Below are 20241 nucleotides of genomic sequence, written 5' to 3'. Positions count from 1 at the left end.
ATTACCCAACCTACTACACATTCAAAATTGCACAGACACTTTTACAACACTACACATAGTACATCATCCGTGCAAAAAAAGGAAGAATGCGTCTGTGCTGCAAACAAAACCCATGCAGATCCCTCCCATTGCAGAGTGTCTCAAGGGAATTCCAGTGTTCCCGGGTGGCATGTGGGATGTCTGCGAGCACCCGCTTGGTTGTATACCCACATGGGGAACAAAAGAGGTTCCTTTTTTTCTTTTAACTCGGATATATCCGACTCACTGCGATTAGCTGAATTTCAGCCAACACACGAGCATCCACTAATCAAATGAACAAACGATGGATCAAAGCCTGTCATCTCAGCTAAATACTTCACATGTATCTTTCACCTCTGCAAGAGAACCTTTGTTGTGAATCAGATCAACATGTAAGAAAGAATACTGAAATGGTAATCCAACGAAAACATCTTGTGTTGTCATTCTTTACATATATTTCAAATAGTAGTATTCACTTTAAATTCCTATATATATTGAGGTGTATTTCCTTTCTCAATACCCATGCACTGTAAAATGTTCTAAAATATTCATGAGTATTGAAAGGGAACGTGAGAGAAAAAAGACGCTTAAATGCCTTCATACATCAAAAAGATTTCATACATCATGTCCATACTTACATGGCCATTCATATTTGATTGTTCAATGTACAGCATCAACTGATAAAAAATACTACTGTTTCTTACAATTCAGTTCCTTTCATATAATTGTTTTAAAGACGTTTCACTTAATTGTTAAGGGCACTACAGAACTTCAAGTAGAGAAAAAAGATGATGCAAAAAACAGGAGAAAGAAGAAAGTGCAACATGTGGCCGCAATTCCATTGGACAAAAGGAAACATGGGTGTACAGGTAAAATAGAATCATTTCTCACTTATATATATTCTTCAAAACATATTCCATTTCGAATTATGTTTTCTTTTCTTTGTAGACACTTCAACCAGGCACTACAAACACTATTCTCTCTTTTTCCTATTCAGACCAAGTGCATCTTCATTTGGCCTTCTTGTAAACCGATACCACCCAATACTGACTGCCTCTCATCACCCAGATGTTGTAGCATGCAAAATAATACTGGGAAAATATTTTATGGAAGCTTTGTTTTACCACTCTGTATCCACAGTCTGATAGGTGTGTTTGCGGATGTTGCCACAAATACAGCATATGAAATTGGCCCTTTTGTCAATATATTCTACCAAATCATTGCCACCCCTTATGCCCATTTATATTTTAGCATGCACATTAGTACTGACAAGTTATGTTTCTGATACAAACTTATCTCTGAGGCCTTTGTCAAAATTCAAAATACACCAATTTTTCCTCATTTGGCCATATATTTCCCAGATCATTTGCCCTCAATCTCTTCCCCACACCGAGAACATTTATTTAAAATATATTTAGAAAGTTGCAATTATTTTCAAATCCAAGTTCCAATTGGCGTGTATTTCACTACTGCATGTAGATATGAAAGCTTTATTTGTTTGTTTTACTGTATCAGCAACCTTCGCTCTACATTTCACGATCATGTATAGGCCACCTGGCACTCACACAGGTTTATTTACCCTTTTTTAGATTTGTTGGCAGATCCTGAAGTGAAGTATTCACATCTGGTTGTTCAGGGTGATTTTAATATTAAGTTTAATCATCCACGTGCCCCTATTCTAACCCAATTCTTTGAAGCTCTATCTAATTTGGGCTTGCATCAATTTGTTTGGGAGCCGACGCATGTTTTAAGTAATATTCTTGATTTGGTGTTTTCTGGTGATTCCCAGATCATTGTTCTTCCTGTTGAGCAAGTGGTCTGGTCGGTTAATCATTTAGTGCCCTTTGTGCTGAAGCTCCCTGCACAACCTCCTAAAATTGCACCTTCTACAACTATGCGATGGGACTGGTGTTCTGTGCAGACTGGAACGCCCTACTGTCTATAATTTAAAAAGAGTGTAGTACCAGTACTACAGTTGATCTGTCTTCATTGAGTGAGTGGCTGAAGGTGGCGGCTGATGTAGTCGTACCCTCCAAGCTCATTCAGTTTCGGAGGCATCCTTCTGAGCATTGGTTCTCGGACAAAGTCAAAGCGGCCTGCCTTAATTTGAGGCTGGGCGAAAGCAGGTGGCAACTGAAGGCGGTTTACTGTCAACTCACTAAATACTACCATGCAGCCATTTAAGAAGCCAAGCAAGCCTTCTATACTCATAAAATTGAGAATGTCCTGAATCAGCTTAGGGAGCTGTTTTTGGTCGTTAAATCTCTTTCTTCCATCACCAACCTTATGCCCATTGTTGCTCCTGAACAACTGCTTTGTGACTTACTGGCTAAATATTTTATTAGTAAAATTGAAAATATACGTACCAATATCCATCTGGCACATCAGGGTGTTATCATACAGATTCTGTTGAATTAAAGGCAGATTCTCTACAGATTTGGTCAGACTTCTCTATGTTTTCTGTGAAAGCTGTAGGTAATGCCCTTTGGATACCCTTAAATACATCATGTCTGGCATGATTAACTGGTTATCCCAGGCAGTTAACCTTTCATCTCAGTCAGACAGCATTCCGTTGGAGCATAAACAGGCAATTGCTATTCCCCTTCTTAAAAAAACATCACTGGATTCACCTGTCCCTGCTAAATTCTGCCCTATTTCCCTCTTGCCTTTCTTATGAAACTATTGGAAACTGGTATCTCCTCTACTTTCCTCTTTTCTGGAATCCTCTGGGTTCATTGACCTCTTTCAGTCAGGTTTCCATCCAGGTCGTGGTACAGATATTGTCCTGGTGTCTGCTGTTGATGACATTGCCAGACTGGCGGACGGTGGGGGAGTGAGTGCCCTGATATTGTTAGATCTTTCAGTGGCTTTTGACACTGTCGACCACTCTATCCTGCTGTCCCACCTGGCCTCAGCATGACTCTCTGGGCCTATCCTGGCATGGTTCACTTCTTTCCTGGCTGAGAGGGGCCAATCAATCTCTCTTCCCCCTTTGTCTTCTTCTTCTCACTCACTGTCTTGTGGGGTTCCACAGGGCTCTGCCTTGTCCCCCATGCACTTTAAAAACTACATTCACCCACTTGTTTGTCTCAACCGCTCCTTTGGTCTTCAGTGATATTAATATACCAATGACGCCCATATCCTGGTTCATTTAGATCTCAACCAGAAGGAGTTGTCATCGTGCCTTTGTCAGTGCCTGATAGCTGTAGGCGGGTGGATGAAGAGCAGTTGGCTGAAGTTGAATGGGGCCAAGACGGGGTTTTGGTGGTCGGCTCTCTTCCTAATCCTACACTTTGTACCCCATCTTTTTGGCCTTCTGCACTAGGTGACTTTCCTATGCCAGTGATGGTGAATAAGAACGTCACTCTCGATGGCCTCCCAGGTTGGTGTGGTTTGTAAAGCTGGTCACTTTCACCTCAGGAGACTGTGCAAGGTTTTACCATTCTTGCCTCATGACTTGCGACCTCTGCTAGTGGCCTTGATAGTTCTAAGATGAATAGATTACTGTAATGCTCTGTTCTTGGCTCAACCTGTCGGTCTCATCCATCGTTTTCAGGTGTTGAAAATCTTGCTGCCTGAGTGACTACCAACTCACCATACGGCACCCACATCTCGCTTGTTCTCTGCTCTCTCCACTGGCTTCCAATGGCCAGACAAGTCGAGTTTAAAGCTCTTTGCCAGGTTGATCAGGTTTATTATCGCCAGGGAGCAGACTATCTCCAAAATAAGTTTGTTCCTTACCTTCCAGGTCGAGCTCTCCACTGTACCAGTGCTTGCCTAGTCCTGATTCCTAATTTCCGCCTTTCTAGGGTGCGGGGGCACATTCTCAATTGCTGCTGCAATTTAGATGCCTTTTGAAGACATTGCTCTTCTAGGTCTGGATACTGGTTAGCCTTTCAGTGTGTTTCCTAGCACCAAGATGCCCTCAGGTGAACCTGCGCTTTACAAATCTAGCTAAAAAAGGAAACCCTCATTTATTTCTAAATGCAGGAATAGTTTCTAATTATAATTATATTGCCCACCAATGCAGTAAACTCTCCATTTAATATAATTTCTCAATTTTCATTGTTCATCTCTTTTTTAATGCACTTTCTATTACGCTCATGCAATATCAAGATGTCAGAAAAATGCTTCGAAAAAAAAGATTTCTCAGGCATCTACAAACTTCAGACCTTCATTAATCCTCCACACTAGCATCCCCACACGCACACTATCTCCAAACATACATCAGGAACCCCACATATACAATTTGAAGCACGTTTTTAGAAGAAAAATCAAGAAAAACAATGCAATTTTAAATGGTGGATTTTTAAAACTTCATTGTTATGACTTGATGGTCGTGAATATAATGGGGCCTCTATACACAAGTTCTACTCAGAAATATACAAATAACTTCCTGAGCGATCCTTGAGGCCACAGGTTTTTTGAGTGCCAAAGAACGCCAGGAACAGGAACACCGGTGACCCCTTGATCGCTGTAAAGCAATCAATGGGTCAGTACTATGGCAAACAATACACTAAATAGCGAGGTAACAAATATCAAGGGGCTTACCAAGGATCTGGGGACGGGAAGAGCAGATGAGAATGGAGGTGTTCCGTGTGGCTGCAGAGTGTAGTAAGCGGCAGCGGTTAGGCGTATATAGCTGTAGAAATAGGCACTGCAAGACCTGTATGGAAAGGGTACCCCAAAAGGTAACAGAAGAGGAAATCCGAAAACAGTCCGTTAAGAGTTCCAAGGTCAAAAGCCAGCCAAGTTCGTCGAAACCAGGGTAATCCAAAGGAATCCAAAAACACAGTTCAAATGTCCAGAAACAGCAGAGCAAAACAGTATCCAAGGGCTTGACAGAGGAATCCAAGAAGAACAGTCCGTAGACCAGAATCAAGGTGTGGAGACAGGAAGACGCCGAACAGTGCCTGATTGGGTCAGCTGTGAAGCACTGAATGAGCGTTCCCTCTCCGGTTTTGAAGGGGCCTAGGAGTGTCACATGGCCCCATCACATGACCGATGATGTAGCCTGTTTCCTTGTCACATGACCCAAGTTTTCAAAACGCTGCCGGGTCTTCCTGGGGGCGTGATGAAGCAAAGAAAAAAGCTGGCGTTTTCGTTGACTGTCTCCAAGGCGCCAGGGCAGCTGCCAACGTTGCAATGGGTGAGTATGACCATAGCGCGTTAGATGCCCTTGTGTGCGCCGCTGCCGTGCTGCTTGAGGGAGTGAGGAAGGGAAAGGCAGATCAGGACCTGAGATGGAGGGCTTAGTGGCTGCACGGGTATTCGTGTGCGTAAGGTGACCAGTGGATTGTGTAACATTCATGCATCATGTGAAACATCTCAATGTTAGTACACATCCCGATGTTTGCACAAATGGGCCCGATATTATCTCTGCACAGGCACTACTAATATGGAGCAGATCTTTGTCCCTTCTCAGTTCTTCCCTTCTGCACAAATAAGTTCAAGCTAGCCCTGTATATGTTTTTTCATGCATGGAATATATGTACACATCTTAACGGCACATTGAGATGCTTTTACCGCAGAGGACAATGATAGGTTTTCTCAACCTGACGTGACATTTAAAAATTGCACACATTGTAGATGCAAATACGCCTCTGTGGTGTGTGCAGAAATTCTAACTACTCCCTTTTTTCCTTGTCTTGGCAATATTTCCCAGACCCATTTCCACTCAATCCCTGTCCAAAACAAACATATGTTTTTAAATTATATTTAGAAAGTATTATTCATTTATTTTAAATACAGGAATACGTTCTAAATATAATTAAAATATTTGTCAGCCACCCACTAATCTCTCCATTTATTCATGTTTTTCAATGTTCATTCTTTATCTCCTTTGTACTGCTTTTTCTCTTGCTCATAAAACATCAAGCTCTCACATAGAGATCCCGAAAAATCTCTCGGGAATAAAGTTTTCTTGGGCATTCACAAACTCCATACCTTCACTAATCCACTTCACTAGCACCCAAACACCTACACTACCTTCAAACATACCCCAGGATCCCCCTCATAACATTTTCAGTGATTTTTTTAGGAAACACAATGCGATGTTTCTTCTCTTGCATTGAAGAAAAACATTGCACTTTAAATGGTCATTTATAAAAACTAAAACTCCTTCACCCATACAATGCATGATGTGATATATTGCTATTTTCAAGTGCCCGGGTACCCCGCGCTTCACCAAATGTAAAAGAAACTACAGGGCAGATATAGGAATGCACTTCCGCAATGCCTGACCCTTTATAAGAAATCCTGGTAAAAATCCATTCCGTGGTTTAGACTAGGCAGCTGTCTAAAAATTGCAAATTTGTCCAATGGGAAAACCAATGCAAAAGTTAAAAAAACACACCTTTTTCACAATGTTTGTCTGTGAACCGTTGGACAGATTTGTAAGACATTTTCCAGTTATAAAGGGCACAGGTCATAAACTTTGTTTGGTACATTTAATGCAGGTGTATTCAATAGGTCAGAATGTATTAGCCAAATAATGTTAAAGAATAGAGTTATAGTTTTACCTTGACAATAGGGCGGTGACCGTAGCCTATAATATGTATAATTATGGTGCATTTTTATATGTGTTTATCTCAGTCTCCAAACACGCAGTAATGACATCATGTTTTCTTGCATAGGCCCTACATGCCTAGTACGTACCCCTAAAGGGCCACAAGTGTGTGCAAACCAGTGTTTACACCCATAAAAATACTAATGACATAGTAACAAAATTTTCTGTCCGCTGGCGTGAATGGAAGTCTTTTTGCTATATCTATTAGCATTTACTGTTACCCCACTGATGGTAAAAGCAGTATACCAGGCAAGCAGGTTCCCAGGTATGCAATACTGCTGAGATGCTGACGAAGAGGCGTGAGATTGATTTGTGTGTAGGCCATGATAGGGCAGGAGAGGGTAGGAAAAGAAATGCTGCAGGTGAACTGTGCATGACACAAGAAAACATGTCGAGCAGATTTTAAGAAGTAAAAGCAGCAAGCGGTCACAGAGCACCAATCAACAGGTCTGTAATTCCGACCATGGAGTGGAGAGGAAGCCACAACTCTTCATGATAAAGAAAATACAACGCTTTGAAGAAAGGCTCCTTCCTTGTTATTTTGTCTGTTATGATGTAAAGAGGATTGAAATTGTATAAATGTACTGATAATTGTTGACTAATAACCAACACATTTTCTGTATGATCTTACTCCTTTCATGGATCTTGGACAGGCCCAGTTGCGCGATTCAAGGAGATTGCTGCAGACAGCGCAGAGATTGTCTTTTTACTTGGGTATAGATATAGGGGCTCGAGTTCCCCCTATATTCAGCAGTGGGGACCTGTAACCAATCATGCACTTTGGCATGCACAGGTCCCCGCTGCGGAATATTTGGAATTTGCATGGCAGAGTGCAAAGGTGCAGAGTATAAAGGGCAAAAGGCGGCACAAACATGCGTTTGCCGCCTTTTACCCTGCACGTTTGAACTCCACCGTGCACAGTGAGTAAACACTGCGTGGGATGTTCGCATGGTACTTAAAGCATGCAGACTCCATTGGGATCCCCAGCATTTGCGCCGGCATGAAAATCCATGATGGAGCAAATGCTGTAACATTTGTATAGCGGCAACTAAGGGTGTAGCAGGAACGCAAGTTGCGTTCCACCCCTCTTCTCCATACAAATGAATGAAAATGGGGTGTGAAAATGATCCCCATAGTATTCTGGTTTATTTTATTCCTTAAGAAGACAACATGTGCGTGGTAATCGCAATTTGGCACAATGCTACTTTTCAAAATTGTTATTATTTCTTATTTGAAATCTTTATGCAAGATGCTGCTTCTACTGAAAACTGCAGCATTGCACACTGTTTTCAGTATTTAATTCGTTTTTAACAAGCAACGCTTAGAAAATGGATGGCAATTATTTGATTCAATGTTAAGTGCCCTCCACCAAGGTCAAGGCCAAATTATATATGATGGTTCTTTACAGTAATGCAGTTTCATCGGTTGGTAGGTGATAGAATTGATTTCTAATCTCTGGCCTTATGAACAGATGTTTAGGAGGCCATCCTTGTTAGTGAAACTTCTGGGAAGATAACCAGACCAATTCACGGTAGCTTGGAGGCTAAATCTCAGGAGCAGTGAGGGTGATCAGAGGTCTGATGAGCACACACAGTGAAAGACCAAGAATTACCATTAGACAGAAGTATATGAAAATATACAATATATTAGGCCCAAGAATAGACACTAGTGAATAATGAAAAGCAATAGAAAAATACCACACAAGCAACACACTATGTAATATATTTACGGTCACTGGAGGCATTGTGATAAAGTTCGAAACTCCACCAATACATGTAAGGGAAAAGGGCAGACAATCTTAAGAGCACAGACAATCTACAGAAATAGAAAATCCTAACTTTATGAGTCCAACCATATGATGAATGGAGCCTTGTGCTCAATGTTCGATGTGCGTGTAAAAGTGCTTGCTCGTACATAAAAGTCACAAAGTACCTTTCTAGGAAGCTGGCAAAGTTAGGGACAACATTCTGAATGGTGAAAACTGGTACCAAAAGTCAGGAGCCGATCTGCTGTGATGAGCAAAGCTATTCCCAACTTTTGGAGGACTTTAGGGAGCAGAGTCTACCCAAGCCAAAGAGAGGACTACAAGGGATCCTCCTTGCGTAAAATGTTATGGGTGAACAAGGTTCCACCAGTAAGGGGTGTCAGTACTCACCGCCCTTAGCTTGGTTTGGTCTGGAAAGGGTCATCAGAGGTTCGATTTGCCACCCTCGGTTAGGCTTCAAAATGCACGGGCACTGCGGGTACAGATGCAGGTCTGGTTTGCAACAGGAGCTGTATCTCTCGATTCGGATGGGGAACAAAGAAAACACTGATGCAGCTGTTCTCAGGGCACAAGAAGGAACGCGAGAAAACTGCCTTCAGTGACCGTCACTGTAGTACAATGACACAGGGGCACCCAACTCTTGCGATCTGATGCAACCTTCTCTCTAACAGCCCAAGGAAACTGGGATGGCAAAATTCTGTGAAAAGGGGCTTTGCAGTGCACCTTAGGATTCCCAAAAGTTTTCGAGGCAAGACTTGATGCAGTGACGCTCATGCACGGGTGCCAAGGTTTGTGCTGGACAATCCACTGGATGGCACAGGAACTCTTCTGAACAAGCTGTTTTGCAAGGCAAACAGGAGGCATCAAAAGTGATTATTCCCACCACTCCTAAAGGTTTGAAGCACCTTTGCAGGTCTTCTGAGATCGAGCCCAAAGCAGGGTTCTACTGGGACAACAGAGGGCTCAGGGTGCCAACCTTCTTCAGTGCGTCTCCGAATAGTCCTTTGTTCTGTTCAGCTACTCCGGATACTTGGCTCTATCCACAGGTTGAATCGGACCTGTTGCTGATCTACTCCTCATATCCACAAGTCCAATGAGTGCTTACACCCTAAAAGCCGGCAAATGAGAAGATCTGCCCCACTCATGCACGTCAGCAGTGGTCCCATTAGTGACCACTGCAGCTCTCATGTCCTTGTGCACACCAGACATCCTGGCAACAGTGATGTAGATTGGGACTAGACAGTTCCAACCCACTTCCTGGGTACCCACACACATGTGAACTGCAGGAGCTTGCAAAAGAAGTGGCTTTCGCGGGCAACTGCATGCCCAAATAAGGAAGTCCTGGGTCAGTAAGCCCAAGGGGAAGGCCAAACGACAAAATGGCCAAAGGAATAGAAAAAAGACCTTGTGGCACAGCCATGACGGACCCTAGCCACAGTCATGAGTCAAACACAGTAAGCATGGTATGACTCAGTAAACAGTTGTAAAAATACAAGGAAAAGCTTCTGCTGCCAGCAGTCTGTTTCTAGGCACATTGTACAATCACCAGAAAATCCTTAAGGGATGACTACAGCCAGAAAACATAAGGACCCCATTGCACGGTACATTAATGTACTTTGCGCAATGATAAAATACTGCCAAAATTGGCAACAAAGTCGAAAGACTAAGAGACACAAAGTTTGTCAGTACTGACAGCCTGAAGGACGTGTCAGTTTTCCCATAAAAATTTGCGAAAGCCCAGGGGAGAGCAGCTGAGGGCTGTTCTCCACTGGCAAAAGTCAGGTTAGGATACTGTAACAAAAGCAAAATGTTTGGGGGGGTCTACAAATATAGAGGGAAAGTTGCCTTTATAGAAAATTTCCCTAACACTCGCTACATATACAAATGAACACTGACTCTTCTCTCTCCTTCTCTCCTCAGATCATGGCCCTTGCCAAGAAGGCCAACTTTCAGCTCCACCTCCTCAGAGGCATTCTCCCTTTCCTCACCTTCACCCAGAAGCTCAATGTCTCCAAAGATCTGGTCCTCAATCTGCCTCTTTCCGCTCTTCGCCCCGTCCATCTAATCTGGAATAGGACTGAAAGGACGTATCCTTGGCCTCAAGCCCAGGGACCACATCCCTCCAGTCCTAATAGTTCTCCACTGGCTCCCGGTGGCTGCAAGGATCAAATTCAAGACCCTATGCATCATCCACAAGGCTTTATGAGGCCTTGGAAGCTGCTACATCCACCTTTCTCTCCCTTAATACCTCCCGGCTAGAGAACTTCGGTCCTCTAGCTCCAACTCTCTGCAGATCTGTTGTTTCTCCAAGAAGAGAGTGGGAGGTAGATCTCTATGTTTGGCAGGAGCGTCCCTCTGGAATAGCCTCCCTGCCTCTCTTAGACTTGAGCCGGATCTCCTTAAGTTCTGGAAGTGGCTCAAGACCCTGCTCTTCTCTTGATCCTTCCCTCTCGCCCTCCCGTGCTAATCCCCCCGTCTATCAGCTGTCACTGGCGGCGTGGTCTTTTATGAGTCCTACAAGGCATCAGGCCCCCCTCGTCCAGTCTTCTTCAGCACCCACCCAAATTAGCACTGCTGTTCCTGGGCCTCCTTCCTGACCAGCCTGGAGGGTTGACACCCCATCCTTTCTCCGGTCAACCCCCCCCTCCCTGCACTAGTTCGGTGTTCCCCGTCATCTCTTGGCACTTGCCCTCCTGGACTCCCCATAGCACTTGTGTAACCCTGGTCAAGGGTGTTGCTAGGTCTGGAGAAAGACCTGGGGCTACGCTGATGTCGGAACTGTCGGGACTGGGGGCTAGCTAGCCTTTTGGTTGTAGCTACTGAGATTCTATCTGGGGCTAGACCAAAAGATCAGAGGCTATAGCCCCCTTAGCCCCCCCAAGCAACGCCTCTGACCCTGGGCCCTCCTACCCCCCTACACCCCACTCCTCTTCTCCCTCCCCCTGCACTTCATGCTGCTGCACTTGAACGATCCGAATGTCACATGACCTAGTAGGACCATTATTGTTTTTATTCCCCTTGTGCCCCCCCCCCCTTTTTGTCGTGTAGCGCCTTGAAACACATTGTGTATCGGCACCATATAAATATACAATAAATTAAATAAATAATGTTAAATGACATCTGCCCTTAAACCTGGATTTGCAGGTGTAGAAGTTTGGTATTGCAATATATACAAGACTTTACTCATGATTGCAAATGACTACCATAGTGAATTGTGGTAGAATATATGGCTTTTGTTCTGCTTGGTCTAACTGCTACAAGATCTATTGAGAGCCCATAAATGAAGTGCAGTGATCACTTCTGGGGGAAACCAAACTCTGTTTGGAGAAGAATATGCAAAGTACAGTATTTCTATAAGTTAAGTTAACATTGACTTGCAGAGAGTGTATGCAGAGAGTAGAGACTGGATCCTAAGAATGAAGGAATCTCTTTATAGAGTTAAGAAACAGTCGGTTAAATTGTTGTTCTGCATCTCTTCGGGCGAGGAACAAGAAGCAGTCCCAAGGGCATAGGAAAGAGCAAAGAGGTGTTACCCCCTCCCCTCCCCCCGCTAGCACCCCGAGGCACGCTAGTACCATTGGCATGGCAACAGATACTATTTGCTTCTGCTCCTTTTTAGAGATGGCTAAAGCTAAAAAGAACTCTTCAGATTTTTGAAGTTATACGTTTTTTATTTAAAACACCTTTGGCCTATAACAGCCTTTATTGCATACACATAAGTATAAGTAGCATTACTTTCAGGAAAGCAAAAAATAGTAATTGTAAAAAAAATATGTTGCCTACGAGAAGAGAAGGAGAAGACATGGAAAAGGACATGAAACATATTCATGTGATCCTCGAAAGAGAAGTGTTCGAATTAGAAGCAGAAATAAAAGTCGTATAACAATTGATGTTGAAGCCATCACTGCTAGGTGCTTAGAACCTCGATTCCAAACTTTAGCAAGAGGTTTCCATTTCTAGGAGTTTGCTACACTTCAGAAATTTTGAAAGAGTGCTCTGTCCGGCTCCCACAATAATGCCATTTCTTTCTTTCTTTCTTTCTTTCTTTCTTTCTTTCTTTCTTTCTTTCTTTCTTTCTTTCTTTCTTTCTTTCTTTCTTTCTTTCTTTCTTTCTTTCTTTCTTTCTTTCTTTCTTTCTTTCTTTCTTTCTTTCTTCCAGGCAGTACTTTGTTTTTCAAGGTATCGCTTGATCTGAACGGTTTCGGTATGTTGGTGCCATTTGGGTAGAGGCTGTATCAACTGGACTTTGTCCGGTGTCCATGTCTTTCAGGGATTGCTCCCTCCCCGGCCCCCACCACCTATGGCGCCTACGTTGAAGGCTAAGAAGGTCTGATTCTTGTGCCTTATTTTCAAAAGCCTTCTGTAGCAATTCAATGAAAGGGTTCAGGTTTGTGTTTGCATTGCATCACATCACATGCTGTCTTCAATTTGTCTCTCAGGTGCTCTCTGCTACTTCTACCCACTGGTTTTAGCTGTTGATAGGCTTCATGCTTGTTGTTGGAAAGGGGGGCGTAGGCTGTACAAAATGCACAGATGCTATATGGGTGGAAGGCAGCTAAAGGCAGTGGAGATGATTCCCCAACCCAAGAAGATGTGCTGCACAAAGAGGAATCAATGCATGGAGCTGTAATGTTTGGGCAAGCTCCCCTTTTTAATCTCCACGCCTTTCCTGCATCCCTCCTTTTCATCCTCCAAGAGTTTTCGTCCACTTCCGCTTCTGATAATGATGGCATGTAAGCGATTATGGGGGTCCAGTGTGCCCGGGGCCGGGGTTCCCGGCCACTGACTTAGCAAGGTCTGTCGGGAGCGCCATATGTAGCTATTTGCCCAGTCATCATGAAGTCATGTGTGGCTTTTGATGTCCCACTAAGCAAGGCGAGCGTTGCACATACGGGCTGTTCTTCCTTAAAGAGATAAGAGGAACGTCTGCTCTACAAATATTGAAATATTGGATGGAGGGAGTTTTGGTCACTTGCAGATGGTGTCTTTATCTTATCAACGGGAAAACCCACGCCAGCAATAAAGAGGTATTGCTGTGTTTTAATATTTAATATGTCCGGCTACAGTTAATCGTGCACCAGATGTTATCCGGGTGGCTTTACACATACCCACTGTGTGCCACTATATAAAAGCGTTTAGGCGTCTAAAGTCATTACATTGAAGAGGAAATGGCCAAGATGCTGCTCATGCTTTTCCTTTCAGTGGCCCTAGTGCAGGGACTCGTAACCCCACCAGTGAGTATTTGAGGTTTCTTCATAGGATTTGACAGCATGTTGCTTCCTTGTTTTATTTTGGGGAGAGATAGATGAACGGGTTCCAGATTTAAGATCGATTGATGCTCCTATGTTATGTACGTCTTTCTGATTGAATATGAGTCCTTCGCAAGCATTTCCCAATGTTCCCATTACTTAGGTTAGAGAATGGCAGATTTAAGCGGTTTCAGGAAAATTGGTTCACTCATCTCCCTTTCAATTTTAACACAAATATATTATGTATGTTCATTAACTTGAAGAATGCCTCTCAGGTTCCACTTAGCCAACACATAGCTAGGACAAAGGAAACAAGTATTAGCAAAGCCAACAGTTTTGGCTTTTGTGTAGGAATGAGATTGCCATTTGTCAAGCATTGCCATAGGAATTACCTGGACATATGATGGCTACAGCTGAACAAATAGTGCTTCAGTGTATGATAGCATTGCCTGGAATATTTCTGTCTATTACCATTACACAAGCCAACATTGTTGACTTTTTCAATGCTTGTTTTGATGGGATTTCTGTGAAATGTACAGATATAAATCAAGTGTCTGAAGGCACACATTGTTTATGACATTTCTATTACACAGATGTCACGGTTAAGCTATCAACACTCAGAAGACTAATTAGAAATAGCATTGCTAGGCCAAAGGTTTTTGTTTACACCGTCAAGGGATTAATTTGAGTGGCTCTAAGAAGCTGTTAGAGCTAGCTCAAGTGAATCCCTGGAGGATGTGTTTTGGACTGGGAGGAGTAGGGAGTGGGAGGGGGGGTTGGCCATGTGGATTAGCATGCCAATATCCAGTCAATAGGTGGACAAATAACCAAACAACACCCAAAAGCTGTTCCCCCTCTCATTGTATCTCCCACCTAGCTGAACTCCAATGCAATACTACTATAAGCCAACACTAGGGGGCCGGCCTCATGATTAACATTGAAGGCGACGATTAAAGTGCCCATGGATTCCTGTGTCCTGAATGGTCTGCACACAGAACGCCAGACGCCCAAAGAGCAACTGCAAGCAGTAAAAGAGCCTTGCACTCTCAGCCAGCCTCTCCATGCATATGCAAACGACACTTATTTATACTTTGGCCATCAGCAACCACATGCATAGAAGGGCCCGGACACCCCAGTGGGTGCTGCATGTAAATTGGCAGTGATGGTCCTTAAAGTGCCCATTAATTCAAATGATCTTTCTAGTTTTCAACACTCGTTTCATAAGGGGCCAAGGAGTGGAAAAAAGGTACTACATGGCTTGCTTTACGAAAAATGTGTTGAAAAAGTCATATTTGCATGTTTACCGGGAAGCATACTTTCCATTTGTGGACCCCATATCCCCCTTCTTCTAATATTCTGGATCCCAAATGGAGTGGCATGCAGCAGTATTTTATCCTCACACCCAAATACGTTCTGAATGAGTATATTTTAGTTATGGTTACACACACTTTGATGTTAAGTGATTCAAGCATACCAGCCTTTTATCACATACACCTTTGTGAAATATATAGGTCTGTGGTCATTCTTATGTTCCCAGAATTCCCTTTCTATGTTATACAACACAGTCTGGACCCTCTTTGGTGCTGTTTGGCCCATTCCCCTTTCTTAGAGGGTATTTTTAAAGAGTACAATAGGAGCAATACGAATGTACTGACTGCCCATCCTGAAATGATAACCTTCTATAAGAAAATCATTTGCATTGTTATTCTAGGTTTTGATAATGTAATTTAATCAGTAATGTAAGTGTACATTTCAATATTACCATATACTGGAAGCGATTCTTAGAAATTAATATAAGTACATTGTAAAATGTTAAAACAAGCCTGCTTGCAATATTAATTAATCATCATCATCAACACCCTGAAGGTCCAATTAGAAAGAAGCAAAAAACAAGAAGCTTTACATGGCCTTCATAGACCTCTCTCAGACCTTTGACACTGTTTGTTGTAACAAAATGTGTGGAAAACTACAGAAATGTCGATATCCTAATGAAATATCAGAATTTATACAAGAACTCTACTCAGAGACGTCTATAAGCATTAGATTAGAAAGATTGGGCCTTATTACCAAAGAAATTAGAACCAACAAGGGACTCAAACAAGGATGCCCGCTGGAACCCAAACTTTTAAATCTGTATATATCAGACGTGGAGGACACATTTTGAAACATAAGTTACGTCCCACCCAAAATTGCCCATCAGAAGATCAGGCACCTGATATTTGCAGAGGACGTAGTCCTACTGGACCGAACCCCAGTGGGACTACAGAGATAGATTGATGCACTGCATAAATACGTTGTAACAAACAACTTGGAAATCAACCCATCAAAGTCAATGGTATTGGTCTTTAAACATGGCACGAAACGTAACACCAAAAAAGCATTTACGTGGCACTTCATGGGAAGTAAAATCCCGGAAGTTAGATCGCTGACATATCCGGGGTCATGCTTGAATATAAGCACAAGAGATACCATAGGCTTGACTCCCAGAGAGCCAAGGGCGGATACTAATGAAAAGATTCTGTGGGTTCTCAATCGCCCCATTAATTACCTTTTATCGCACGAAGTTGCTACCTGTACTGATGTACGGAGCCGAAACTTCATTCTCTTTTCAGTGGAAATACTGGTCAAAGATCGAGGGGTTGTTTTGGAAAACCACCTTTCGCCTATCCAAGAGTACCCCCATCCAAGCCATATGGATGGAATTGGGCCCAACGGCTAAGAAAACCATTGTCATCTGGAAATCCCTCCGTTTCTATAGAAAATGTCTTGACGACACAAAGACCGGGGGGAGTGTCGTGGCATTAAGAGAAGCCCTGTTAAACAACAATGATGCAACATTGTTAGAATGGCTTATCATATGCCAAACTATCATATCAGACCTGGACGAATCGGAATTAACTTTGTGCATCAACCGGGACAAAGTAAAGAAGAAGTTATATACTCAGGATTGGATAAACACGCAGGAAGAACGTCAGTCTATGAAATATTATGGGAAGCCATTCCTGTAAGCAAGGAAATTTAACTTGTTACCAAGATACCTAAAACTGTTTCCGCACTGGTACTACAGGGACCAATTCATGAGGTTTTGTTTAAATGTATTTCCGACCAGAGAGATTCTAAGTGGAAGGAAAGGTCATAACTCTGCAACAAAATGTAGACTGTGTCAAGACAAAACCACATTGGAAACATTAAAACATCTGGTATTATCCTGTTCAGTCATGAAACAAACCAGACTGTCTTTAATGACGGAAGTGACCAAGATCTATGGCTTGTGGACACTCGAAGAGTGGTGGAGTGAACATTTATTGGGAAATCAAATTCCACTGACCTTGGCCCTCGTGAAACTGTTGGGAAAAATATTCCATAACATTAGAGAGGGGGCAGTGGAATAAAAGAAACAATTTATCATTGTCAACAAAAGACATTACATGAAGGAAAAAAATATATATTTTAATTGACATTTCTTATGGCAAAAGATTAACTGTATTGTGTAACCACATAAAGCCAATATAAAAATGTATTAAACAATTTACAATTATTTATAGATATTAGCACGTTAACATGCCTGTGTTCTGGGAAAGTCTATGCGCATATGATTAGTAAAATACTGTCCAGACGGAGCCAGAAGATAACAAAACCTTTTACTATTCCAGGCACAGTATTACATCTTTTTGATTGGGCATCTTGTAAAATGGAAAAGGCAACTGGTGACACATACGTCACTGTCATTAGAGTTCATCAGAGGAATATAGCCTGTCAAGGCAGGATCTGAGAACCCAGTACCTTTGGAAACAAAATGATGAAATGACACTCATTTGGTCTCTCAAATTGTCCTTACTTCTTGGTAGGGTCATGATCAGATTAAAACAATTGGCTTGTTCTTCTGTCAGCACCAAGGCAAAGTTGAATGTTGCATGCTAAATTGGTTGGTATTGCTGCTGAACCTTAACATTTGTTAGATTATGCACAAAGTCTAGTAATTTACACAAATAGTTGTAAAAGAAATGCACAGTTGTATACACTGAAGCCTAATCCTCTGGTCCTTCACAAAGTCTGCCAGAAACACAGCACTCCCCATAGCCTATCTACTTCCCCCTCACCACTCCTGTACAGATACAGTACCCTCAGTGTGATGGTGGCATGTCTGCAGGATATACATGATGACACTCTTTGTCTCAAAATAACAGGCCTTTCCCCACTTCGGGTAATACCTCTGCACTGGAAAGTCAATCTTACACAGAGATGAACACAGGCTGGGCAAATGGAAAGTCTGGGTAAGAATCCAAAATCAGATCCAGCTTTTCTACACAGTCCAATACTTCCACCACATTTGTATGCTTTATTTTTTAGCATATATATTTTTATTAACAGATTCTTGACATAATAGAACATGTCTCACAGATTCTCAAAACATTTTGTTTGTGCATGTGATGAGATTTGCTAATGCATTAGAAGCACATCTCATCACTTGCACCAAAACAACGTGCGCCCCATTCGGAAAGGGAATTTATATACAAATACCCTTCATCCCCTTTCCAATGCAAATGCCGAAATCACAAACGGATCTGTATTAAAATTTGCAGAAAATAAACAAATTCCCCTGCGCCTGCTGGGAACAGGTGCTGAGCGATGCCATATGCATGGCAGGGTCATTTCTAATCCTGTAATCCAATGTTTTATGTCTGGCTACAGCGATTTGAACCACTACTGTCACACTTGCATTTCTATTCCCCAAAACTCCCAGCATCAACGTGCATGCAGGGAGTCTGTCATACATTGGCATCTGGAGCACGCTCGCAACACTAATGTATGCAAAGTGGCTAACCAGAACCAATTTCGCAGGGTGGGTAGAGCACTAGAATTCGCAAATTACTGCATTGATCTTATGAAAGTAAGTTGAATCTGCTGCCGGTGAGGGGCTTCTTACAAGTCAGTGTTACCTGGCAAATTTCTGATTCTGCACTTTCCTTTGGTTGAGGTACATCACATCTGAAGCAGGAAGACTGGCCTAATGATTTGTCATAAGGTTGGCCTAAAACATCTAAACAATGAAAGCAGATGTTGCAGAGAACCAGCAGAGCACAACCAGCTGAGCTAGCTGTGGAATGTCTGCCAGCCAGGCCTCGAAAGATGGGCATCAACAGCCCTCCCTTCTGAGAAGTACGCAGCTCTGAAGCTCAAGCTGCTGGCTCAAGTCCCAAGACTGCCTCGCAGAAGCAGAAGCAGCCAGCCAGTTATGAAATGTACTGGATTCTCTCTCTTCAGAGAAATGAACTGTTATGAATACGTACAACTAATGGGAGGAGATTAATATGTAGCTTTGCATTGTACATAAATATGAGCCAGGCCTGGGAGGGGGCAGAGTCGATGCAGCCCTCCAGAGCCTGGTGTGTGTGTTAACATTACAGCTTTTACACCCAAACCTCTGGCTTTGCGTATTATTTGTGTCCAAGTGCTGAGTGCCGAGTGCCTGGAAGGCGTGAGACGGTGTGAGGGGGCTAGATGAGCACTAGTATCGGGGGGATCAGGAGGGACGAATGTAACACAGTGCTCTTCTGTCTTGGTGAGGGATAGAGTGAATTTGGGTTGAAGAACCATATCAACCGGACGGTTCATTGAAGTAATGACTCTTTGTATGATTGCATACAGATTTTACAAAGAATTGTACCAGTCTTGTTGCTTTATATTTGTTGGTGATTTATTAATACACTCAGCCAACACGTGTTTCGACCCAATATGGGTCTTTTTCAAGGCTGCAGTGACAGAACAAGGAGTGATGCATATGCAGTTTAGGAAAATAATCACCCGAGTGGAGGTGATCAGTGTAGTGTTTTGGACAGTGAATTTTTATAGTTTAGGTGAGAATAAGACATTGTTGCATTGTAAGTGAGATTGTGTACAAGGTTGTGTGTATACAGAGTGGTGTAAACCAGGTGTATATTGGTTGGTGTGAGTGACATGAATACAGTGATTGTGAGTTGTTACAGTTAGGTAGGCATATATCATGGATGATTACATATGCATTGCAATGAAACATGTTGTTTTAACATTATATCATAGTACTAAAGAAGGAAAAGAGGGAAGGAAGAAGAAATGATGTTGCAAATAATAGGGATTGATGCCAGGCTGCATGTTTACAGGTAGAAAGCCGTGATGTGTGTGTCTTACTGTGTGTGGTGATCACATTTTGCACTGCTGCACAGCCCCAAAGAAGTGTGCAGGTCACTTTTGAGAATAAGGTGACCAGCACATTTCTAAAACGAACTCAAATGAAAAAGTGCATCCTCTCCGCTTCTTTAATTTGCGTTCTATTATGAGGATCTGCCCCATAGTATATACCTATACACTGAATGAAATGATCAGCACCTAATGGTTGTATGTACACACCTCCTTTCACATTGTGGACGTCTACAGGTTTCTTTCCTTACTTGTCTTCCTAATCCTCAGATATACTTACAAATTAAAATATGATTTGCTGATATATAAACAGCCAAGCAGATGTTCATTGTCATGGGGCATACCCTTTCCCCTTTCAAAGAATGGTATGTGGGTATTAGATACACAATATTGTTTCAAAGAGTGGTATGTGGGTTTCAGATACACAATATTGTCGTTGAGATGTCAAAAAGTCAACTATCGCA

General features: G+C 42.5%; 1 protein-coding gene across 1 annotated transcript in view; it reads left to right on the top strand.

Moving 5' to 3' along the window:
* Positions 1 to 9730: 9730 nt before the first annotated feature.
* LOC138562836 (olfactomedin-like) overlaps positions 9731 to 20241 on the top strand; it is a 191405-nt gene continuing 180894 nt past the window's right edge. The window contains exon 1 of the mRNA XM_069642809.1: positions 9731 to 9805. Coding sequence (XP_069498910.1) covers positions 9731 to 9805 — 75 coding nt within the window. The remainder of the gene's footprint in view (positions 9806 to 20241) is intronic.

The sequence above is a fragment of the Ambystoma mexicanum genome, unplaced genomic scaffold (genome assembly GCF_040938575.1).
Source record: "Ambystoma mexicanum isolate Mex_15411 unplaced genomic scaffold, UKY_AmexF1_1 Mex_scaf73, whole genome shotgun sequence".
NCBI classification, from domain to species: domain Eukaryota; kingdom Metazoa; phylum Chordata; class Amphibia; order Caudata; family Ambystomatidae; genus Ambystoma; species Ambystoma mexicanum.
The sequence above is the reverse complement of the archived record's forward strand: the minus strand, read 5'-3'. Positions and strand labels throughout refer to the sequence as shown.